At 53.7% G+C, this 25,052-nt stretch overlaps 2 protein-coding genes across 2 annotated transcripts in view; both read right to left on the bottom strand.

Moving 5' to 3' along the window:
* The window catches only part of CHAT (choline O-acetyltransferase), a 45,692-nt gene extending 38,842 nt beyond the window's left edge, over positions 1-6,850 (bottom strand). Inside the window, exons 1-5 of the mRNA XM_044236611.1 lie at positions 6,800-6,850; positions 4,451-4,639; positions 3,571-3,689; positions 2,069-2,122; positions 239-419 (exon numbers count right to left, since the gene is read on the bottom strand). Of these exons, the coding sequence (XP_044092546.1) occupies positions 239-419; positions 2,069-2,122; positions 3,571-3,689; positions 4,451-4,639; positions 6,800-6,835 (579 nt within the window). The 5' untranslated portion in view covers positions 6,836-6,850. The remainder of the gene's footprint in view (positions 1-238; positions 420-2,068; positions 2,123-3,570; positions 3,690-4,450; positions 4,640-6,799) is intronic.
* A 3,886-nt stretch (positions 6,851-10,736) lies between these two features.
* Positions 10,737-12,648, bottom strand: SLC18A3 (solute carrier family 18 member A3). Its single transcript, XM_044236610.1, has one exon. It carries the CDS (start codon positions 12,646-12,648, stop codon positions 11,095-11,097), a length of 1,554 nt encoding a protein of 517 aa, XP_044092545.1. The 3' UTR covers positions 10,737-11,094.
* Between the last annotated feature and the right edge of the window lie 12,404 nt (positions 12,649-25,052).

The following is a 25,052-nucleotide window of genomic DNA, read 5'->3' as shown; positions in this document are numbered from 1 at the left end:
ACCTGGCTGGTCAGGGCCAAAATGGGAGCCCATGGAAGTCATTCTCAATCGATGACTCTCCTCGTTCTTAAAATCCAACTCAAGGGAGAGAAGTGGGACTGACTAGGAGTCAAGAGAACCTACTCTGTCCTAGCTCACTGTGTGCCTCCGAGAGAAGGCTGAGCACCCTTGGTGAAGTCAGACTGGTACTCCTGTGCCCTCCCCAGCTGGAAAGGCTGCAGCAGAGAGGACCACTTACCTGGTTGCAGCAGGCCACGATGACGTGCTCTGGCTCAGGCATGACACTGCTCTTCTGGGCCACCAGTGTGTCCTGGGTGTGGCCAGGGAGCCGGTAGGAGGAGAAGAGCCCATAGTATTGCTTCATACAGAGTGGCTGCCCTGACAGCTGGCCCTTGGCACAGTCGGTGGGGATGGAGTGGCTGGAGAGCAGGGAGGGAGGAAGGGATTGGAATTGGTGCTATTTGACTCGATTCGGCAAGGCAGGGCACAAAAACCAGAACTGCATTAGGATGGCCATCAAGGAGCTGGATTCCCCACTCTTTGAAGTAGTGGGGTGCCCTATTTCCATGGCCCATGGAGAGACCCTTGGGGTTTTCTGAAACCTCTGACTGTCTCCTTCACCCCTGCCTCGGGCACTACATGTACAGAACTTGCGTTTCAGTCCTCATGCCTTCTCTTGTGCTGATCTTTGCTTAGCCTGCCTTCACCCCACCCCTGTGCTCAACGAATTTGTTTGGAAAACTCCTTCCACCCCTTCAAGAGCCTACTCTTGCATCACCTCTTCCAGAAGCCTTCTCTGAGTTCATGGTAGAAAGTCCTCCTTCTCCTGTGGTCTCAACACATCTTGCGTCCCTCTTGATTCCCTCCCTTGGCCTCTCGTCCACCACTTCCTCCCCCTCCTCCTCCCCTCCTCCCTTTATCTCTCTCCTTCCTTCCTCCATCCCTCTTTCCCCTCTCCTCCTTTCTCTATCTCCCCTTCTTTCCTTCTCTTCCATCTTTCTTTCTCTTCCATCTTTCCTTCCCTCCTCCCTCCGTCCTCCACTTCCTTTCCATCCTCCTCTTCCTTCTCTCTCTGTCTCTTCACCCTCTCTCCTTCCCTCCTCCCTTTCAGGCAACAAATTGAGCACTCTTTTGTGCCAGGCACCTTTCTGGGATCTGGGGTTATAGTGGCAAACAAAACGTGAGTGTCCTGTTCTAATGGGGCACAGGTCCTGGGCTGTGTAGGTAAAGCATAAACAACAAGCAATGAGCTGATAAATGGGAGGGTTTCAGGGTGACAAGGACCAGCCATGTGAGCTGAGCCCCGAGGGTAAGCTGGGGCAGAGGGAGGGTGGGGTGTCCCATGCCCCTGCTGCTTGAAGTACAGGCACCGCACTGAACTGTGGGAGTCAGTGGGAGCTCTCAGAAACTTTTATTATAGCAATTTGACAGTGGAATTTTTTGTCAAGTCTAAAATAAAAATAAAATACATGGTTGTGTATTTTGTACCTTTATACCATTGTTCTGAAGATTCATTTTTGTAGTGTTTTACATTTTATAAAATTAAAAAATACATTGGTCCTTCACCACGGATCACTTGGGAACAAGTGTCCAAGCTGGGGAGGAAACCAGTGAGGTTGAAGCCAGGTGCATGGGCTCAGTGTGGGGAGACCATTCCCCCAGCTGGCAACTAACAAGGCTGAACCCACCATCTCCTGGCTCCCGCTCCCAGGACTCCTTCTCTGCCTTCTCCTGGATTCCCTAAATTCCTGATGCACATAACAATGTGGGTGTGTGGGGGAGTGCAACCTAAAGAGATTATGATGGGACAGGGCTCACCCTAGGAAAAGGACCCATTAATGTTCAGGTCAGCCGGGGTAAATGTTATTCTGATGCTAGAGGAGTTGGGATGGGGGGTGGAGGAGGGTGGTAATGCACCTGCTCTATGACAGGAGCCGGGAGCACAGAGCTGGAAAAGACAAGGTCTCTGCCCTCTGGGAGCTCCTTGGCTAGTGTGGCAAGGAGACACATGACTCAGCAGGCTGTGTTAAATCAGGGCACGGCCCTCCCCAGGCTGGCCCCATCCTACCTGTCCAGCAGGGTCTTGTAGTGGAGCACACCAGAGATGAGGTTGGCTGCAAACCTGCAGAGAGAGAGCAGGCCTGAGGTTCTCCTCTTAGGGGCCCAGGCTCCTTCCCACTATCCAACCTTCCATTCCTTCCACTCCACACCCCACCTCTCAAGCTCAAGGACCCCTTCCCCAAGCTGCCATCACACTGCCAGTCCTTCAAAAGCCTTGGATTAAAATGGTCCTGTGGGGGTAACGGATAACGGGGAGGAGAGGATCCTTGAAGGTGAATGAGGAGGAGGAGGGAGAGGAAGCTGGGAGGGGCCGCAGAGTAGGCAGGAGAAGGCCGGATGGTCAGGGATAGGCTTCTCCCTAGGAAAGGACGGTGCTGGGCCTAGACTAGGCCAGGAACCCAGCTTTGGGGAAATCCAGTTTCCTGGGGGAAAGTCAATAATTTGGTCCCCTTAGTGGTAATGAAAATGGAAGGGGGTGCTGGAAGGCGGGGTGGGGGGGGACATCATCAGAGATCGTGCCGCAGGACTGTGTCATCTCAACTGTCCATGCATGAGGACCCTGGCTTGATTGCATCAGGAAGAAAATGCCCCCTTGGATGCAGTTTGAGAACTGTTTTCAGAAGCTGTTCGTCCATCTATCGGCATACTTTCTTCTGCCCCGTACCGCCCCTTCCCCGGAGGTCTGGGCTACAGGCTGCCTGGCCAGCAGCTCAGTGGGGCTAGTCCTGGTGGGGAAGGAAGGGGTGGGGGATCTTCTGAGCATCGCTGAGCCTTGCCTGTAGGCCCAGGTAGGCCCTGCCTCTTTTGTTTGTTGGTTGGTTTTTTTTTTTTTTTTTTTTTTCCTCTCTGAAGCGTGGCCATGCTGGGCCACATTGGGTGTGGCTCCAAGCCACTCCTGTCCAGAGGCCCTTCCTCCCAGCCACATCCCTGTGCAAATGCTCGCCTACCCCGCCCCACCCCCAGCAACATCGGTGGGCCCAGAGGCCGTTCCAGTGGTTCAGTGAGCCCTGAAATTACAGCAGATGGTAGAGGCTCTTGTGGTGGCAGCTGGCAGGAAGGAACCGTTTCCACCCCCTCGGAGCCTCTGTTTGGAGCTCAGGGCTGGTGGGGGCTCAGCAGAGCTCCTCTCAGACAGCCTGGGGCAGTGTGTCCTAGGGCCAAGTGTAAGCCTCAAGTCCTGGTGGGGTCAGAGGGTACACACCTCCTTCCAGGGCCTCAGCCAGGGCAAGAATGCCATCGAAACACCAGGGGGTGGGGCAACCATGGCCTCCACTACTGTCCACTGCATCCCAAATAAATATGTTCTGAGGAAGACCTTGTGTTCGTCCCTCACAGAGCAGCCTCATCTAACCTACTTCCTGGACCCGTGGCCCAGACGGCCTCTGTCTTGGGCGCTTTGGGCCTTAGAGAGCTCAGCCAGGGCACAAGCCTCCACCTTTCCTTCCTGGTCCTGGGGCTGGGCTCCAGGCAGACTCTCCAGCTGTGAGCCCAGGAGCATGGTGGCCTCACCTCAGCTGGTCGTTCGTGTCCGGGAAGTGCTGCCGGGCGAAGATCACAGCTGGGCTGGAGTTCACGGGCAAGGCCAGGCGGTTATTGAGATACATGTCATTCAGCCAGTACTCAGACACCTGTTGGGGAGAACAGGAGCGGCGCCATTACCCCTCTGCACAAGGTCACCTTGCCTGTGGAGAGCACCCATCCCATCCTGGCAGCCCCAAGGAATGACTGGGACACTTTGTTGGATCACGTGCTTCATTCCTTCGTTCCACAAATACACCCTGAGCCCCAGTTACCTGCTGGGGCCTGTGTGCTCTCCAGTCCCCCATGACTGACCTCCATCGTTGCCCCATCCCTTCCCTCTCTTCCATCCCAATTTCCTATTCTGGGTGTTTGGTACTTCATCCTTGTACCCTGCCTATCCTTATGTGTGTCCTGTTTCTGATTTTTCCCCTTCTTTGCTTCCTTGAACTTACTCCTACCTTCTGCTGCCACATCTCTATCTGCCATACTTGTCCCCCATCTGTCTCCATTTCCGTACCCTGTCTTTCCCTACTGCCCCATTTATATCCCCTGTGGCCCCACCTGTCCCCATCCCTTTCCCCATCTGTCCTCTATACCCTCTCTCTCCCCATCACCTCATCTCTATTCCCATCTGCCCCTCTTGATCCCCATCCCTATCTCCCATCCCACATCCTGTCTGTCTCTCATTTTTGCCCTTGCTGTCCCCTTGTTTCTCCTCTCTTCCCTATCCCCCCATCTGTCCCATCTTTGTTTCCTACCTGCCCCTCATCCAAACCCGTCTCCACATCTGTTCCCTGCCCCCCACCCTGTGGTTCCCTTGTCTGCGTTGCCCCCTCTCTGCAGTCCGCCCCCTCTCAACAACTCTTACCCAATTGGCTGTCTTCTTCTGTCGTTCTAGGAGCTTTTGCTGAAGGGTCTCCCCAAGGCCACCCGGGGCCCCAAACCGCTGCACAATGGCTTGACTCCTTCTAAACTGTTCCTCAGGTACCAGATGCTGCATGCATCGCAGGTAAGTGGCGAGGGTCTGCTGCAGGGGGGGCACTGGAAGTTTGGGCAACTCCTAGAAGAGAGAGTTGACAGGCATTTGTTATGCCGGATCTTATGTGGGGTCTATAAGACTATGCCTGTCCCCAGGTTGGTCCCTGGAGTGTGTCTCCATCTGTTCCTATCCTTGTTCCCCATCTTGGGTCTTGCCTATTTCTAGGACCCAGCTCAGCGGAATTCTGACCTCAGAAATCTTCTGTTTGTTTTTTCTAATATCGCAGGCCTGCCCCCAGGAGGGGATAAAGTGTAGAGGAAAAGACCTTGATGTTGGCAGCAGACAGACCTGGGTTCATGCATTGAACCTGATGCTGACAAGTTGTGTGATCATAAGCAAACCCCCTCACCTCTGTGCCTCAGTGCACTCCCCTGTAAAATGGGGGTAATGGCTTCTACCTCTTATCAGATCAAACAGATCCTACATGAGAGTGCTTTTAAACCATAAAGAATGGGTGTAAGGTAAAAAGAGATCCGTTATTCATATTGGCTACTGGTCACCATTAATTTAGGAATTGTTCCCAGCTGGGGCTTCAGAAGCTAGTTCATCTCTGGACCCAAAGGGTATAACACTGAAGGAGAGATTGGCTCCTTTTTCTATCCCTTCCTTTTCCTTCTTCCTCACTGAGCTAGTCACAGCCAGAAACCACGACTTTTCATAGTGCCGATTTGAGTTCACAAAGTTGGTGGTAGGGGGCCACCTTCTTTCCGGGTTTTTCCCTTTGGGGTGGTGGGGGCAGGCTGTGGAGTAAAGGGACCCACTGAAAGCTTGCCTGTGCTCTGGTCCTGCTGCTGCCTGGGCTGGAGCCCTCCCCAGAGCTGCCCTGGGCAGACAGGGACCACGTGTGGAGCCTGTGCTGATGAATGAATGGGAGTCTTTGCCTGCCTGATCCAGTCTTGAGAGCTCACTGCCCTGGGGGAGGGAGGAGGGTGTCAGTGCTAACTGTAGGCTGCTCCTATCCCAGAGAATGCTTGAGGAGAGGGTGCTCTGGGCAGCATTCTAGGCTGCTCAGCCCACTTCAAGAGAGCCATGCCTACCCCTCACCCAGCTGCTCTGGTTCCCTCTTCCTTCTCTTGGGGTCTATGGTGGGCAAGTGGGCAGGCACCTGCAGAAAGCCCAGTCCAGCTGGTGGTCTTGCCAAGAGTATCAGCAGGCCTGACTGGAGCCCCTGCTAGAATCAGGCCACCCTTCCTCAGGGCTCTGACAGGGTGCTGGGACTCAGTCATGAGGAATCGGTGGTGGGTAAAATGGGATAAGGCAGGAAATCTTGGTTCACATGCCTCAGCCCTGTGGGGCTCCTTCCCAGACTATCCTGGGCTTCCTGGATAGGGACATGTACCAATGAGGACACTAATTTGGACACTAGGGCCTCAAGTCAGTACACATTTCATGGGCAGTGCATGTGAGCCAGGCCCTGGACTGGACTTAGGAACAATGGAGAAAGAAGGGCTGCTCTCAAGGAAGCCTCAGGCCAGTGCGAGGAACAGGCCATGGCATGTTCAGCAACAGAGCTGTCTGTCAGCTGTAACAGTCAGGACAGTGTGGTGAGCAATTTTATGGGGAGAAGCCAAGAAGTTCTGATTAGGGTTCCAAATAAAGCCCCAGGGAAAGACATGGCACGAAGACAAATGTTGCCAAGGGGCCAACACCTCAATGACCTGCAGATTAGATGGGCTCCTCCACCACTTAGGAATGTGGGGAGGGAGGATGCCTGCCTAAGGAGGGGTGGCACTGCCTTCAGCCAGTGGGGAAGATTGTGCCTAAGCCTCCAGGACTGAACTAGGGACAGCAGCCGGGACTCAGATGTGATAAGGCTTAGAGTTCAGTCTTAGCCTAAGGCAACTCCACTGGGCTCAAAGCCTTTGCAAGTGAAACTTGGGGAGAGGGAAAAGCCTTGGGAATAGAGTACCTGACCCGGGTCAAGGGCTCTTCCTGGCCTTGGGAGTTAGGAAGCATGGCTGTCAGCAATTCTTCAGCACCCCCTGAAGCCACTCCCCACCCCTCCAGGCTCTCCCAGGCTCAGGGCAGGACTGCAGCCTGGGCTTCATGCCCAGCAGAGGGCAGGGCTGGTCGCCAGGCAAGTGCTCAGGGCCAGTCCCATACAGGACTATTCTGGAAGCAAGGATAGGTGAGTGGGGGAGAGTGGGGATAAGGGACAGGACTCCAAAAGTCACTCACAGGCTCCTCCTCAGTGCTGGGAGTTTTTGCTGCCATCTTTTGGGGAACTTTTTCCAGTATGGGCATCGTGGTGACTCCTGGCTGGGGAAGCAGAGGTGCAGACCTGGGGACCAAGAAGCAGGGAGGCATCAATACAGAAGCCACAAAGAACTGCCACGGACCCTTCACCTCCCAGATCCCGATATTCCATCCCTCCCTGGGAGGAGACCACAGCTGGATGTGGGGCCCAATTACACCAGGCCTCCATATAGACCTAGTCCCAACCTCCCAACTTCCAGACCAGCACCCCTTACCACAGTGTCCTTTCTGAGTCCCCAGATGGGATAGAGAGAGGTCTACAGCAAGCCTTTAGCTGACATCTGTTCCATAAGACTGTCCCCCAGGCTCAACTGACCACCCCAGGCCAGAGTGGGAAAGAGCAAGTTTGGGCAGGCTCACTCCAAATCACAAGGGGTCATTGGCAGTGTACTCGCTTTATTCCTGCCTGAGATCCAACAGATAAATGTTTTGCTGATTAAAATCTCTCCTAGTAGACTGTTAGCTTCTCCTGTTGTGTTCAGTGCTTCATCTCTGGGACCCAGCTGGGTGATGAGCATGGAGTAGGATCAGGGCTGGGTAGCTGAATAAAAGGAATGCACGCATGCGTGAATGTGTGCATAAATGAATACAGGTCCTCTAAAGCTGTGGGCTCCAGGACGCACTCTGGACCAACTAGGGAGCCTGGCCTGTGGCCAAGGCAGGGATTGTGGTGGAGGGTCCTGGAGTCTGCTGGTTGGACCGTGACTTAGGCAACCAGTCTCTGGTTTGTAGGCTCCTAGTGTGGGTGGCATGAGAATGCTCAGGGAGACGGTACAGGGCAGCTGGGCAGTCCCGGCCCTAGGGGCCACCTGACTCAGCTTGATGAAAAATGGATAATATTTTATTTACAGTAGAAGTGACCCAGGACAACAGGGGCAAAGGCCCATTTTTAAGACCATCCTCTACCCTTAGCGACCCCCCTAAGCAGAGCTTCAGAGCCACACACCCATGATTTTTCACTTACCCATCCTCTATTCTCTCCTAAGAGCCTAAAACTGATGTTTAGCTCATGTGATCCCCCACCCCAAGCAAGCACAGCACAGATGGGGGCTAGGCTCCAGGCACAGATGACCCAAGGACAGAGCATTCAGAAAGATGGATGAAAAAGGCTCAGGAATGGGTGAGCCTGGGGCTGTCTGGCAGCACTAGGCAGAGAATAGAGAACCCACACTAACTCTGTGCCAGGATGCTCTGGTCTAGGTGGCTCCCAGAGCTGTTGAATAGCATGGTAGCTGCCCCGACACCCTGCAAAATGGAAGCAGCGGGCATCCAAGTTAGGGTCCTGCAGGGCTGCAGAGTTCTGAAAGGACGGTAATGGCAAGGTCCAGTTGGTAAAGGCCCTTTTGCAGCTGGAAACCCTGTATCTTTGACAGGTGTGAGACTGGAAAGGGATGGCTTCCTGGGGACTAAGTGGGAGGCCTGGTGTCCTCCCGGCTGCTTTTCCTCCCTGGCCTATGGGCCGGCAATTAAGAGGCGTATGTCTGTCCGAACGCATATCTTTCTGTCTATCTTTACTTGGTGCCTCCAATGCATGCTGCCACCAGCCTAGCTTCCAAAGGCTGCCAGGAGAGGGTCTCTGCTCTGCCCCTGGCGCCCAATCCCAGCTCCGCCCCCGCAACACAGGCGGTCCCTGCTCTCTAGGGACTCCCTGGGACCCAGCTCACACTTGCCACCTGCGGCTGCTCCGCACCTCCCGCCTCCGCGAGGGTCGCGGGCGCACCCGCAATTCAAAGGGGGTCCGAATGAGCCCCGGCAACGCCATGGCTGGGCACAGAAAGTGCAGACCTCGGCATTTAGCACACGGGTATCAGGAGAATAGAGAAGCGAGGATACGCACGTGGAGCCGCGGAGCCTGACGGTCAAGCCTCTCCCAGCCCTTTCCCCCTAACTTCTCATGGTCCTGCTCCCTCCCGGTCCGCCGACCTCCACTCTCCGTGCGCAAGCGCCAGAGCCGTGGAATCCAACAGTCCCCGGCGGTTCCCCGACGGCCGCTTCGGTTCAGGACTCGGGAAAATCCCTTGGATCCTGGCGCCTCTAGATCCCCGCGCCTTCCCTAGACGGAGCCTTCCTCCACCGCCCTCGGCTCCCTGCGCTCTGTTCCCCGCGCCGCGCTCCTCCAGCCCAGCCCCTCTCACCTGCCCTCCTCGGTTCTGCGGCGTTGGCCGCAGGTCCACCGCACCAGGCAAGACTAGGGGCGGGAGTATGAGCCGGAAGGGATCCAGGGGCGCGTCAGCAGTACGGCGGTGGGGGCCTCTGTCCGCGGTAGAGACTCCGACGTCGCCGGGTCCCCGCGGCCTCCCTACTGGCTGCCGGCGGACCGGCCGCGCCTGTGATCTCCCTCCCCCTGTTCCTCCTCCCTCCCCTCTTTCCTTTTCCCTCCCTCCCTCAGCCCCACCCCGTCTCTCTCGCTCTCAATCCTCGCCCCCACCCCCGCCGCCGCCTGCAGCGATCCCACCTCCGGGACCCCTGCCCCGGCTCGGACGGCTTCCCGGACGAGTTTGTGTCAGGGCGGCGGAATCCAGGCCCGAGATTTTCCCACCCATGCCCACTGGTCCCCTGACCAGCCTTCCCCAGTCCAGGAGCTCCCCCAAATCCATTACGCTAGCCCCGGCGGCGTCCGCACAACCCTGGAGAGGGTTGGGTCCGGGGAAATCTGGGCCCTCTCCGCCGTCTAGGCCAGGCTCAAATCAAACTACAACTCCTTTCAAAATGATAAAGAAAATAATAATAATAATAACAACCCTGTTTCTTGATCACTGCAGGTTCTCCGTCCTTTTCTATTTCCACTCCATCCTTGCTGGCACTATGGGGCGGGGGCTGGGGGGGAGGGAGTGGAGATTACAGACCTGGGATGCTTAAAGACCACGCAGCCAGAGGCAGACACTCCTCCCAGACAAAGCACTCCTCCCCCACCCCCACCCCAGATATAGATCCTTACACACCAACACACACAGACAGATCCACAAAGACAGACCCTGCCCAGACAAACCCACACACACAGCCCAACACGCAGACTGGGGACAGACATGCACGCACCAGCAGTGAAGACGCTTACAAGCATTGTTTAATACACAGGCATACCCCAACTCCGCTGCCCCTCTATGCCAGAACTGGAGGGCTCTTCGGCCTTCATCAGGCCGCAGGCTCCAGGACTGGGAGTGGCCTGCAAACCCGCGGCCTGCAGGTGGGGAGACTTCGGACAGCCTTGGCCAGATGCTTCCCCCAAGTCCGGGGTAAGGGTGGGGGTAAAGAGGGTGGGAGGTTGGCACCACTCCTACATTGGCACCCTCTTCAGTCATGACTCAGACCCGCACAGGCAGGACACAGCAGACACACCAACTGTTCCGCGCTCCTCGAAGGGTAGAGCCTAGCTCTCTATCGAACACACTTGACTGAGACCTCTGTCCGGAACAGCTCCGCCACTACTCCTCACCGGAGCCGCCGGAGCCGCGGCGGGCGGGGATGCCGGGCTCGAAGGGAGCCCACGCCCGGCGCTTCAGAGCTCCAAGGCTGACACAGGGAGTGTCCTCAAGGGGCGGGGCCTAGCGTACCCGGAGGGTGCGGGTCCTCAGGCTCCCCCGGGCGGCGCCCTGGGGCGCTGCTTTGGGGCTGGAAGGAAGGGGCTGCCGCGGGCTGAAGGGAGTCGTGTGCTACAGGGTGTATGGGAGCCTTTGCTGAATTTGATTTTTTTCGTATATCTCCTCTGCCACAGGCTTCCCCAGAGCTTGTCAGGCTAGACCTGGATTAGGGCTAGACCCCGCTCACCCTCCCCTCTGCCCCGGCCCTCTGCCCGGCCGCCCACCCTCATCAGTAAAGAGACTCGGTCTCGAACAGATATAGTTTATTGATTCGGGCCGGAAGCACCGCGGTGCAGGGGGCCAACTTGGCACTGAGAGAAACGGAAGGAAAGAGACAGACGCACGGTTCTACACAGGGGAGCCCCGAGGTGGCGCCTCTCGCACCTCTTTATCTCTGCAGGACCGTATGGCATCGCGTGCCTCCGTGCTCTACGCCCCACTGGACGAGAGGGAGGGAGGCACAGAAAGGGGTCATAGGAGGGGATCCCGACAGGGAAGTCAAGACGCGCGAGGCTGTGGAATACTCTTTGGAAGGGGCGGGCCCTCAGCCTGAGCTGGCCAGTGCTCTAACAAAGTAGCCACCTTGACCCAGGGAGGGGGGGGGGAGTGGGTGGGTGGCCTGGAGGAGTAGCGGGACTGCTAGCTGCGGGTGTAGTAATTGTTGTAGACGTCCTCACACTCGTCAAAGGGGCCCGAAGGGCTTTGAGGTGCGCCGTCGGGGTCAGACACCGGGCGCTCACGCAGGCGCACAGCGTCATACAGACCCTGGGGTGGCTCGTCCAGGAGCACATCGCGTTCCGAGCGGGAGCGCCTCAGGAGGCCCACGTTGCGCAGCAGCAGCAGGACGGGCGCGTAGAGCAGGTTGGCCAGGCCCATGCCAAGGCTAAGTTGCGCAAAACCAAGCGAGTGCACTATGTGGCCCGCCACTATGGGCCCGAGCGCATAGGCCACGGAATAGGAGATGTCGGCGATAGCATAGACGCTGCCGTAGACGGAGACGTGGCGCACGTCCACGAGAAAGGCGAGCGTGGGCAGCAGTGCCGTGTCAACTAGCGCAATGCCGAAGCAGAGGCCGCAGAGCGAGACCACTAGTGGTGCGAAGGAGCGGCAGGCAGGCACCACGCAGGAGCTGGCTCCGATCACTGCGAGCCCGAGGGCTCCGTACAGCCACTGCAGGTGTGGGTAGCGCGCCGCCAGGCGCACGGTGAGGTAGACTCCTAGCACATGCGGCACAAAGGCTGGCAGCCAGGCCATGCCCGTCTCCCATTCAGACGCCGCCATCGTGTGCTCCATCCACGTGGCGATGGTAGGCTCGAGGAAGGCGAGGGGGATGTTACAGGTGGTCAGCGCCCCGGCCACCACGGCGATGTAAGGGTCCAGCATGAGGCGGTGGATGGGTGTGCCCACCGGCAGGTTGGCCCGCGCCCGCGTCGCAGCTGAGAAGGGCTTGGCCACCACCAGCAGCAACAGTGCGTCGAACAGCGAAACAGCGGCGAGCACCAGAAAGGGCACGTGCTTGCCCGCGAACTCGTAGAGGAAGCCCCCGAAGGGTGGCGCCACCAGACTTCCAAAGCTGATAAAGGCCAGCGCCACGCCCAACGCGCGGCTGCGCTCCGGCTCCTCCGGATACTTGTCGGCGATCATGGCAATGCCAGACGTGTCCGCAAAGGCCGAGCCCAGGCCCTGCAGGCTGCGCGCAGCGAAGAGCGTAGCGTAGTCTTCCGCGAATGCGAACAGCAAGGTGGAGGCGAACAAGACGCCCAGGCCAATAAGCAGCGGCACGTCGTAGCTCATGCGGTCAATAAAGGGCCCGCTCAGGGGGTTCACCAGCAGCTGCAGGATGGCTTTAGAGGCAAACAGCACCCCGATCTTCACGTCCTCACTCTCTGTCTCTGCCTTCGGGGACTCTGAAGTGTTGCCCATGTTGGCACCGCCATTGGCTGGAGTGGACGGCTGCAGGGTGGATGCTTCGGTGCTCGGGGTGTTTCTGCCGGCCTTCTGCATGTGTGCAATATAGTCGGGCACGATGGGCACGATGACCATGTACAGCATGTTGTCCAGGAACAGCGCTATGCACACGATGACCAGCACCAGGCGCCGCTGCCGCCGGGGATCCTGCAGCACGGCGCCCATCGCCTCCGACAGCTTGATGGCTGCCGCCCTGGCCGGGCCCACCGGCGCCGCGGGTTCCATCGCCTCTACTCCGCCGCTCTTCGAGGACGCCTCCGCCGGGGCCGGGCTCGGGCGCCCTGCAGTGCAGAGACCACGGCACCGAACTTCGCCGGCGCGGTCCGCGCGGCGCAGCGCAGCGCCCCCTGTATCTCAGGTGGCTGCAGGGCTCATGTGTCCCGGGAAAGGCAAAGACCCTGCCCCTCGAGACGCCGCGGCTGTTTGGAGCCGAGCCGGGACCCGCCGCTGCTGGAATCAGGGGCGGTCAGGGAAGGCGGGCGCGCCGAGGGGCCAGGGCTAGAGACTGAGCACGCTGCACCTCCGGCTCCCCGGGCACCGTCCCCGAAGCGTTGAAAAGCCGCCCGCGCGGGCCGAGGGGCATGCTGCTGCCGCCCGCCCGCCGGCTCGCTCGCCCAGCAGCCGCTCTCCCCTCCCCTCGCGTCGGCTCTTGCCTCCTCCTCCGCCGCCTCCTCTTTTTTCCCTTTCCACTCGGGGCTGTGACGCGGCGAGTCTCGGCCCCCGAGTGGTGCCCGGGCCACTTGCGTCGCTCATGCTAATGCGACGTCGGCGGGGCGGGGGCCGGGGGGCGGGGCGCGGCCGGGCAGGGGTCCCCTTCCCAGATGCGCCAGGACTGGAAACCCTAGAAAGGGGTCTTGGTGAGAAGAGAGTCCTGGTCAAGCCTCTGAGGATGGATGCGCTGTGGGAGGAGAGGGCTGTCTGTTCCCCCCGCCCCCGCCCTGTTCTAGGACCCGCGGGCTTTGCGCCCGCTCTTTCTCCCTCCCCAGAGGGTCGCTCAGCGGCCGCTCCCCACCCGCCCCGCTGGAGAGGAGGGCGCCGAGGGCTCCAGATCTCCGCCTCAGCCTGGATCTCGGCGCATAGCCTGCAAAGAGCCCCCGAGGTGAGCGGTGCCTGCGTCCATCAGTTCTCGCAGCTGAAACGTGGGGCGGCGATTGGTGGGGGGCCGGCTGGGATACCCCAACCCTTTCTCTGGCCCCACCCCCTGGCCCCTTCCACCCCCGGGAAGGGAGGGGGAGACGCAGAGATTGCTGGGCCGGGTTCCGACAGACCGGCCCTTCGGGAGAATGTCACAGCAGAGAATTCCGGACTATGAGCTTCTGGGGATAGAGGGGAGAAGTCGCCTCGCTCCCACCAAGGGCCCCGAATAGCAGCTCTGCCCCTCCCACCCACCCGTGCTGCTTCGCCACCTTCTCCCTGCCGGTACTCCCCCTTTCAGTTTAAACTGTCCGGGTCCCCCAGCTCCGCCTCCTCTCCTTTCGCTCCTCCTGACCCCCTCCCCACTGTAACTCCTCCCAGGCGTTCCAGCACTCGAAAAGCCCTCCCGCCGCTTCAGCGAGGTCCCGCCCCCTTCCTTCCCCCCTCCCCTGCCTACTCCCCTCCCCCCTCGAATCACCAATGCTGCCTCCAAGTCCCAGGTGGATTCTAGCAGTGACATGGCCGGGGTCCTCTCTTGCAACTGTAAGAAAGCCCGAGTGGGCGCCGCGCCCACTCCCACAGCAGGACCCAGCCAGCAGCTTTGCTCCCATCCGAGGCTCAAGGGAGGCTCACCTTCTGAGAGGGCCGCACCGCCCAGACGCCCCATTCTCTGCAGACTGGCTGAGCCGCCCTGGCTGAGACCTGGGCCTAACGTGTCCCCCCAAAGAACCATGACTCTGGATGGCACACCGAGTCCGTGCTCCAGTCCGAGGCTGGCAGGAGAAAGGCTCTGAGATTGGGAGACCCGTGTTGCTGAGATTACAGTTGGCCTTTTCCAGAGTCAGAGAGGAATTTTCCCATTCTTCTGGTCTCAAAAGCACACTAGCTCTAGATCCAGCTTCTTTCTCTACCGTGCTCCCCACCCCAAGCTCGGCCCGGGTGATGCAGTGTGCGGAACTTGGGCTTAAGAGACAGACGTCTGAAGTGGCTCCCAGCTCCGCTGCTTACTCGTTAGGGTGCCAGAGACTTACTTCACCTCTTTGTCCTCCAGTTTCTTTATTTGTAAAACGGGGTGACAAGAGTATCTGGTGCTGAGGGCGAGAGTACGTGGTGCTGAGGGCACCTGGCCCATAGCATAGGAAGAGTGATGTAAGTGCTTGCTGTTGTCGCCACTCTCTGTAAAGCATGTTCTTTTATCTTCCTTTCACGGTAGCAGGTCTTGTGAAGAGCAGGTAAAAGGTACAGGGGCATCTTGGCTTCCTGGCTAGTCCCTGTGGTTAGGCGGGCGTTGTGATTCCAGACTTTGTCATAGCTTGTGGGAGGTCCAAGGGCATTGGCATGTTGGCTTCTGTCTTTGAGATGCTGTGGGATGAGGTGATAGAGACCAGTGTGTCAGGGTGAGAGACAGCGGCTTTGGTACCTGTTGTTTAATCTGCCCACCTCTCCCACTAAGCACCCCAGGGAAGAACAGGAGAAACTCTTCCATTTAAGGAGCTCCCGGTGCCCGCTGTGTCCTGGGCAACCTGCTCTCTGCCTGAGACAGGGAAGGAGCCTGGTATGGAGACCGATCTGGCTCTGACCAACCTTTGGCAAGTTGCAGCCTCTCTCAGTCTCCAGCCTTTGTCTCTATTAAGTAAAAGGTGAGGAAGGACCCCCTTCACTGCATTCCCTGGGGAGGTGGGTACTGGAGAAGGGCTCTTCGGGGTGACAGAATTATTTTTAATTTTATTCGAAGGCCTTGAGTCAGCTTACACTTTTCAGTTTACCACAGCATCCCTCCAACTACTTTGCACATTTATGTCACCTGCCACGCTTTTCAGTCATTTGAGTTTTAAACTTTGTGATGAGGAAAACAACTTCCAAGAAAAACAACTTTTGTTTTTCTCAGGGTCTGCCTAGGCCTTTTGCAGTTTGACAGCCTCACACACACCCAGAGTCTGGACATTTAGATAAGGACTTGAGTTTAGGATATATATAAATAGATAGATAGATGTGTATATAGATATCTATACACACACACACACACACACACACACATATATATATATATATATGTATATGTATGTATGTATGTATGAGGCGGTGAGGGGGCAAGGGGCAGAGGGAGAAGGAGAAACAGACTCTCCTGCTAAGCATGGAACTCAGACTCCCTGCTAAGCATGCCTGGGGGATCCCAGGACCCTCAGATGATGACCTGAGCCAAAACCAGATGCTTAACCTACTGAGCCACCCAGGCACCCTGAGTTTAGGATTTCTGACCCAAGTTCCCATTTTGCTTTTCCTGGGGCACCTTTAAAAATAACTACTTAGAGTTAAGCCCACAAAATATCGGTGACCTCCACCTCAACCACCTTATAAGTAGTGTTTGCTACCCTGCTGTCTACTGCTCCCTGTTGACCTGGAACAGAGAACCAGAGGACTGCCCTTCCCCTGTTTATTGCAGCCCTCTCCCCGCCTCCCCCACCCTGATCTTCCCCCCATCCCCCGCTCCCTCTCTTCTGGGATCTGTAAATCTGTGACTCTGCCTCCTTTGTACAGTTGTATTAAAACTGCATCTTCAGGGGCACCTGGGTGGCTCAGTGGGTTGAGCCGCTGCCTTCAGCTCAGGTCATGATCTCAGGGTCCTGGGATCGAGTCCCGCATTGGGCTCTCTGCTTGGCGGGGAGCCTGCTTCCCTCTCTCTCTCTCTGCCTGCCTCTCCATCTACTTGTGATTTCTCTCTGTCAAATAAATAAATAAAATCTTTAAAAAAAAAAACCTGCATCTTCAATTGAAGTGACCCCATGGGTTTCACTTTCCCAGAATGGGAGCTTGGATCCTGGGGTTGGGAGGTTACTGCCACCTCTGTGTGGGTGGTTTATGCTTCCTCTTTCAACACATCATAATCTGCATATTCTTAATACAGTACTTCAGTTCCTGCTTCCCAGCACAGACCTCTGGGCTCTTCTGACTCTCTCATTGTAAGACCTTTAGAGAGGCAGTCTTCCAGCCTATAGAGCAATCATTTTATATGCATATATTGTTTGCCCTGTCTGATCTTAAAAGAGGGGGGGAATTTAAAGCAGATGTTTTTCTGTCTAGTGGCTGAAGAATTTAGTGGAATTTTAGAGAAAAGAAACTTTTCCAGGGACTTCAAGGTGCAGACATCTCTCCCAGCCTGCTAGCCCTCATAATTCATAACTGTTCTTGAGCATGGAGCCAAGTTATCTCTGAGATCTTGCTCAACCCTTCAGCCCTCCATTCTCCAATGGCAGGAAACAGACTCATTTATTAAGCACTCTATGCCAGTGGTGTTATGTGTGCTGTTTCATTTAATCTCACTCAATCCTGGCACAGCGTAGGTGTTTTTTCCTTTGTCTTACTGATGAAGAATCTGGGCATAGAGAAACCAGGTCACTTGCCTGAGATCCCAACAGTAGGGCCTGGATTTAAACTAAGGTTGCGGGACCCATCTTGTGGTCTTCATGAACTTCCTGTTTCCTGTGCTTCAGTATGCCTCTGCTTGTCCATCTGTAAGGTGGCCACACCTTAGCAGAATAAGGTAGAGGGACAGATGAAGATTGGTGAGAGGAGGAAGATTTCTTGGCTGCCTCCCTAAGGAAGCTTTTGGGACATTAAACTCCCCACCCTCCAACTTCTAGCTCAGAAGGCAGTCTTCTATCCCACCAGTCAGAGTTCCAAGGACCAGGGGACAGGAGTCGCAGGGAATTAAGGACCCCCTCCCTCAGCAAAAAGCTAGGGCTTGAACCTCGGCAGAACGGGGAACAATCCCAGCTCCTGAGCTGGCCTGTGGGGAGCTGTCCAAGGTACTGGCCACAGCTTCGCAGCTGGCCAACCAGCTTTATGCGGGGACCCTGTCCCTCCTGTTTTCCTGTGTCTGTGGCTTCCTCTTCAACAGAACTCTTGTTAAATTCCTTTCCAGAGACTTCTCTATCTGAGAGTGACTTGCAGGAAGAAGAGAACTTCCCATCTAATCATATTGGAGAAAATGGCAACATTTTCTTCTCTGCTTTCTCAAATAGGTATAGAAACTGTTGCTACAGAGTACATATCTGCTCTCCAGGTAAGTCAAAAGGTAAAAGGAAGGGATTTATTTTTAAGCACATAGAAGTGCTTATGATGTTCTAGGCACTGTTCTAAGCATCTTACAAACATTAACTCATTTCATCCTTATACCAACCTTCATATTACCTTCTTACAGACAAGGACACCGAGGGACAGTAATTTATCGGCTGTCAGAGAGCTCATAGATGGTGGAGACAGGATTCAAATGCAGACTACCTGGCCCCAACACCCAGCTCTCAACCACTATGCCATCCTCCTCCAGGAGGGCTGAAGATCATAAGTCGACTTCCTTGAAAGTAATCTAGCTTAATGTCTGATACTTAATAGGAGCTTAATTATTATTTCGTATGGACAGAGACAGCTTGGTGATTCCCTGATGACAACTTTTCTCATTTTATCCACTGGATACAGCAGTGGCCTCCATCTTCTAGAACAAAGCCCTTTCCTCAAGCTTGGACTGGGGTCCTAGTGTTGCTTGTTGCCGATGGGGAGTCCTGGTATGTGGGAGCTTGAGGAGGGTGTGGAAGGAGAACCTTCCTGCACATGTGCCTGAGGGATGTATGGTGTGTGTATGCCTGAATGGATCTGGAGAGAGTTGTACATGTGGGTGCTGCTTTGGAAGAAGGCATCAGCTCATCCTGGACTCTTTTCTGGGAGGTTGTGGATCATGTTAATTCCAGGGCCATGCCATTTGTTGCTTCACTGAGACATCTGTTCTCAGAGACTAGAAATGACCATGTTACTATAGAGAAGCATGTTGATAGCAGTGGTGGCAGCCTGTGGGCGGGGCACCTATTCCTGATTTATGATTTCTTTGTCTCCCTGGAAGCACTTAAGTGCAGGCTTAATTCCAATGAAGCTCAGATGCCTCTTTGGATTCCAGTACTGGGGGAGGGGGTGCCATTTACCCTGGTCTCACTACTCACCCTGTGTGCTTCCTCAGGGCCTCAGAATCACTTAATTAACTTAGGCTTCCTCAGTCACATATTCTCAGATTCAAAGGAACAGAGCAGCCCCTGTCAGCTTTTCCTGGAAGCCTGTGAGTCTGGTGGCTGGAAGCCAGAAGGGCTACGTGCCTGCCTGCTTGCCCTTGGGTAGCGCGTCCTTAGGACTCAGACCTGTCATGCACACTGCATAGCTGGGCTTCAGTGGGGGAGTAAGGGGGCCGAAGTTCATCCTGTGGGCAGGCCTCGGAACCCCTCTACAGCTCTCAAAGTAGAAGCTGCTCTTACCTGCTTTTCTTCTGACTCCCAACACTTCTCATGAAGTGGAAGCAGGGCCTCAAAATCACTTGGCTTATGCTCCCTCCACTCTCCACATCCCAATCCAATGAGTTTCTCAATCCAATGAATTTCATCTCCCTCCTCCATTGAGACCATCCCTGCCCAGACCCCTAGTCTTCCCTTAAATCTAATCTTCCATGAGAGACTATGGACTCTGAAAAACAGTCTGAGGGGTTTGAAGTGGCGGGGGGTGGGAGGTTGGGGTACCAGGTGGTGGGTATTATAGAGGGCATGGCTTGCATGGAGCACTGGGTGTGGTGAAAAAATAATGAATACTGTTTTTCTGAAAATAAATAAATTGGAAAAAAAATCTAATCTTCCCTCACACTGGGACAGCCAATCACCTCCCAAGCTTGTCCCTTGCTTCCAGACCTGGCCAATTCTTGCATGGATGCCAAACTTCTTTATTGTAAAGCTTCAGGCAAGTTCCCACATGATTACAGACCTCGCAGGGCACCCTGCTGCTGTCCAGCTTCTTCTTCCAGTGTTGTGGCTTTCCACAATGAGTCCCCAACTTTTCCTGTCTTCCTTGTCTTCCCTAACAGACCCCTGGAGCTCCCATCTCTGCACCTCGGAACCTGAAATTCTCTCAGCCCATGCCTGGCCTTTCCTTTGTTACCATAAATGCTTCCCTGATTCCTAAAATATTGTGAGCGCCCTCCCCTCCCCCTATCATGACCACTACAGCATTTTTCTACTCCTCTTCAGGAATTTGTCTCACACCGTATTGGACCTGCTCCCCCCTGCCAGCCTGAGAGCTCCTTGAAGGCATTATCTGCCTAGTGTGTCTGTTAACAAGATCTGCTTGTCATGCCTTCAGAGCATCCGTCACAGCACTTTGCATAGGAATGGATATGTCACTGGCTTTTAAATCTATCTCTACATTTACTAAAATGAAAATCATGGAGGTATACATGAATAAAAATTGCTTACAGACACGCTCATAGAAATTAGAACATGATGATTATTAGTTTTGGTCCCCAGCCCTGGCCCCTCTGCCTCCTCTCAGAAGCTACCGCTGTTACTGTTTTTACATGTATTTTCCAAGAGCTTTCCAAACCCTTTTCCAGGCATACCTATGAATCCATATAAAATGTAACTAAGCAGCCTTTGTGTTTTAATATCTATATTTAAACTTTAAGGTTGTTATACATGTGTCATTCTGCAGTTCTCTCCTTTTCCATTCAAGAATATATCCACTTTAGTCCATAAAGAAATAGATCAATTTTCTTAGCTGATGTGTGGTATTTTTTTTGTTATAAACATGCCCTAGTGTTCACAGTGAGTTCCTCACAAGAGACATTTGAGTTGTTTCTGATGTTTAGACATGGTAACGCCACAATGGCTCTCCATGCGCTTGGGTTGAGGTGCTTTCCCGGGAGAAGGTGCTTCCCAGCACCTTGGTTGATCCCAGCAATCTGTGAACATTTTGAATTTTGAAAGAAATTTCCAAATTGCCCTCCAAAGTAGCTGCATAAATGTGTACCCCTGTAAGTAGTAATTAAGGGTACACGTTTCCAATACCCTAGCAACACTTTTTCTTTTCTGCCTTTTTCCCCTTTGTCAATCTGTTGGGAGAAAAATTGCATTCAATATTATTTTAATTAGATATTTTATTGGCCGAATACCTTCTCTTGTGTTTGTGGGCCAATTGCGTTTCCTTTTTCATAAATTGCCTGTTACTTTCTTTCCCCATTTTTCTATGAGGTTGTTTGTTCTTTCTTTCCTGAGTTGTAGGAATGTTCATTATATACAATATCATTATTAAATAGAATAACTTCATTAAAGCAAATATATTTTCCCTGGACATGTCCATTGTGAATAAAAATCACTGTTATATCTTTACTGCTAGAATTTATGGTTTATGCATAGTGGGCAGGATAGATTGGAGTGGATGTGAAGTTGCAACATCAGTTAAAACCCTTCAGAGCCTCTTCATCATCAATGGGAGAGACTCCAAATTCTTTAGCTTGATGTAACAGGGTGTTTCTAATCCATCTACCTCTGTGGCCTCAATGTAATACCCAGATTTGATTGCTGATTCCATCAATTTCTATCAGTTTAACTTTGGGTACATTTTCTTAAATGCTCTGGATCTAGCTTCTGACATTTAAAAGCATACAGTTGTCCCTTCTTGGCAAGTTGCTTAACCTCTCCAAACATTACTAATAATATCTATACTATGGGTACATGGACAATGCCTCCCAGGGTTTGCAATGAGATTCCTCGTGAAGTAAGTGGTTGCTGCTGTTAATTATCCCCCCTCCTGTCTGCCTAGATGACTCCAACATGTCTTTTGTGGTCAAATCAAGTCTCTTTGTCCTACTCCTCAAATAAAACTGATTGCTCTCTGTGTTGTGCCAAGACCATGTCTCTATCCCTGTATTTGTCACATTGTTGCAAAGGTGAGTCATGTGTCTCTTTCTTCTACCAGAGGGTAGGGTCTGAGGAAGGTGGGTTGCACTCAGTGCCTGGTATACAACACCCCAGTAGATGACCATGCAAAGAAGAATTAGTCTGTATGTCAATTTTGGAAAAGAATAGGGCTTCCTCATTTTGCCAAAATCTTGTTGAACCTGGAGCAGACAGAGGGACACTTAGAGGAAAGCTAAAGTGTACCTGAAAAAGGGCCCTAGATGTACCCTGGGGAGAGCCAGAAAAGAGATTGGCCTTAAGACACATTGCCACTGCAGCCTAGCCAAAAAGCTCCCCTGATTGACTAGTTGGATGGACAAAAAGATATTAAGGGAAATGCTACATTTTACAGTCAGAGCTGGCTAGGTTGGGAAAATCAGGAAGCTAGATGAAGGTTGCCAGCCAACCCTTTTTGTTTTTAGAGGCTTGTCTTGATCAGAAAAGCAAGCACTGATCAGTCAGAACCACTCCCATTTTCAGACTTGAAAAGTATAAGATTAGGGCAGAGAAATCTCAGAGTCCTGCACAGAGCGAGGGCAGAGGACTGTTCCAGAATGCATGCGACACCAGGCATGTGATCAGTACATCCCCAGCACCTAGCACAGTCTCTGCACTTAGAAGGGCTCAGTGCAAATCCAAGGGAGATGCTTGTCTGGAAGTGAATTGTCTGAATGGGTATGTGTACTGACCATCTCCCCTGCGAACAATGGAAATCCTCTGTGCTTGGATAGTGTCATCATGGGTTCAAGATCATCTATCTTGAAGGCTCTGAAAATAGACTCCTTCTCAGAAGGGTGCCAGCTGTAGATGGTGGAGATGCAAGGAGAGGGCCCCCTCAGGTAAGAAGGCTGGTCCTCCTGCTTACTGCCCTCAGCTTCCAAGTAACTGTGGATGGATGGGTCTGAGTTTCAAACATGGGCCTGGAGGGGACAGGGACACTACAGAGTCATCTCAGTTCCCCCAATTTGTGTCTGAGAGGCCAGAAGTTTGTCCTTTTCCAGGCTACCTGCCAGTGCCTTCTCCGGGCATGTCTATGATGTAAGAGAGAGGCCAGCAAGCAGCCCCAGCGCAGGTCCTGTGCCAGACACCGTGAAAGGCTTTTACCATTATTAGCTTTCAATCTCATAAAATTCCTATGAGCTAAGTCTTCTTCTGGGCCTCATTTTATAAATTGGCAGTGTAGTGGGTTGAGTAATGTGCCGAGGTCACCTGGCTGTCTGATTCATGTCCGTGAGTTTATCCATTTGGCCATGTGGCTTCCGTCCTCTGGAGGCTTGTGGAATTTCTCTGCGGTCTTCAAAACTCTGCTCTCCCCCACAGGGGGAGGGTCATGGCTGCCATCCTCTTCTGGGTGTTGGGGACCATCCAGCCCCGGGGACAGAGGATGGATTTCCTCTTTCTTTAGACATTCTGACCTCTGTCCTTATTCTCTCTTGCCAGGACTATTACTGTAGCCTCTTGGTTGATTCCCTCAGCTCCTGACTCCCCACAGCCAACTTTTTAAAAACATAAATCTTCCCCCACAGTAGGCACTTAATAGATATTTGTTAAGTCAGTCATCCTCTTGCTTTAAATTCCCATTGCCTAGGGTCAAGTTCACAAGCTCAGCTTTATTTTATTTTTTAAATTGATTTAATTGCTTGCTTGATTGATTGATTTTAGAGAGAATTAGAGAGCATGAGTGGGGTGGGGGGTGGAGCAGAGGGAGAGGGACGACATCAAGCAGACTCTGCACTGAGTGTGGAGACTGACGTGGTGCTCGATCTCATGACCCTGAGGTCATGACTGGAGCTGAAATCAAGAGTCAGATGCTTAACCAACTGAGCCACCCAGTGCCCTTACAAGCTCAGCTTTAAGTTCCCATGCCCAGGGCCAGGTTCATAAGCTAACCATGGCTTTCAAAGCCTTCGATGTATGTCCCCAGCTCCTCCTCATGCTGCTTCTCTTAGCACTCCATGCCATAGGCACCTGGCTGCCTGCCCAGGACACCTGGGTCCTGCCATGCCTAGCCCACTGTTGGCTATCTTGTCTTTCCCAACACAATGAGTTGCTAACTATGGGGGAGCATCATGGCCCACGTACCCATACCTTACCCCTAGCACTGCAAGAGGGATTCTAGGGTTTGGTTGCATGTCTTCTCCCCATCTTGGCCTGTATTTAATCCATCTAACATCTCCTGAGCCCACAACGGGATCTCACAGGAAAAAAAAAATTGGGGAATGGCTTCTTCCACACGCACATAGAGATATGTGTATACTGACCTATCCCAAGTGAGGCATACTCCCATTTCTACTATAGTTACATTAGATGCTGATCACAACCCACTAATTTGGGTTTATAACCAGCAAATAGTTGGTAACCTGTGGGTTGAAAAGCTTGTACCACCTCCCTCATTCCTCACAACAACATCGTCATATTACACTGCTATTCTTTTCCATTTTATATCTGATGAGATAGAGACCAAAAAAAGCACATCACACAGCTAGGAAGCAAGAGCCGGGGTTTGAACCCAGGCAGGTGGTCCCAGAGCCCATGCTCACAACTTGCACAAATGTGGCTTTGCTGGGGGCTTGCGGGGCAGGGTGATTTGGTAGATAGGAGGTCAGACTGAGCCCCGTGCAGGGGAGGCTTCCAGCTCCCTGCACACCCTTGGGAAAGGGCCAACAGGAAAGAAAAGAGCTGGTGCCTTATCTCCCCCTGAGGTTAGGCTGCAGCTTCCAGGTGACTCTGGTCTGACTGCTGTTCTTGCACCTCCGGGAGGGAAAGGACAGTGAACTTGTGCCAGAATGAGGGGCATTGGGATCCTTTCCTCACCTGGGGTCCGCACTCAGCAAGTGAGGCTGGGACGAGGTAGCGGAGGGATGGGAAGTTGGGCAAGTTGATGTTGGCCAATGCTTCATAGACAGGAACCATGCTTCCCTCAGATCTGTCATCAGTGTGTCCCCAGGACCTGGCTCTGTGTCTGACACGTGTGGAAAAATGAATAAAAAGTGGCTTTTTCTGGATGTGTTTGCAGGGAGAAAAGGGACCAGAGTTGTGACTTCTCATTGTTGAGGTGTGAAGATATTAAGACACATCTGAAGAAACTCAGAGGCCTGCTTAGTGGCCACGTGGCAAGTTGAGGCCCCTAGAGAAGGTCCCCAGGAGAGAACAAGTTTGGGATGGAAAGTTGTGTATTCCAACCCTCAAACTTCTGGTGATGTCATGGGAGGTTCTGGAGGGAAAAACCTATATCTTGATGGAAAGAAATGGTCCTATGAGGTATGGGCGGGTGGCCAGGGACACTTCTAAGTGACCTACCCTCTGATCATACTAACTACATGTGTCCAATTCTACAGTGAGATCTGACTCAGGATTGCCTGCCTGGGAGAGGGGATCCCCTGACTAGTCCTGAAGCTCCTGATGGTGACATGGACAGGGGCACAGAGACTTTGTAGCTGCAGGTGTGAATGCAGACGTGGCTTCTCCTCTCTGCCCACAGGTGTGTGGGGGACTGGGCAGATGGGGTGCCAACTGTGGGGAGATGAGTGGGGGCACTCTCAGTTCAGAAAACATGATCAACTCTGAGAATCAGGAAGACCAGCCAGAACATTGTTTTCTCAGATAATTAAGATTCTAGTTAAATGCTGGTTTCAAACTAATTCTTAAAAAAAAAAAAAAAGATTTATTTATTTATTTGTGCACACGTACAAGAGAGAGATAGACAGAGAGAGCACAAGCGAGAGGGGCAGA

Source organism: Neovison vison, chromosome 2 (genome assembly GCF_020171115.1).
Source record: "Neovison vison isolate M4711 chromosome 2, ASM_NN_V1, whole genome shotgun sequence".
Lineage (NCBI taxonomy): Eukaryota > Metazoa > Chordata > Mammalia > Carnivora > Mustelidae > Neogale > Neogale vison.
The sequence above is the reverse complement of the archived record's forward strand: the minus strand, read 5'-3'. Positions and strand labels throughout refer to the sequence as shown.

Excerpts from the sequence above, each read along its gene's own strand:
- SLC18A3 (XM_044236610.1), bottom strand. The coding sequence starts at position 12,648 with ATGGAACCCGCGGCGCCGGTGGGCCCGGCCAGGGCGGCAGCCATCAAG.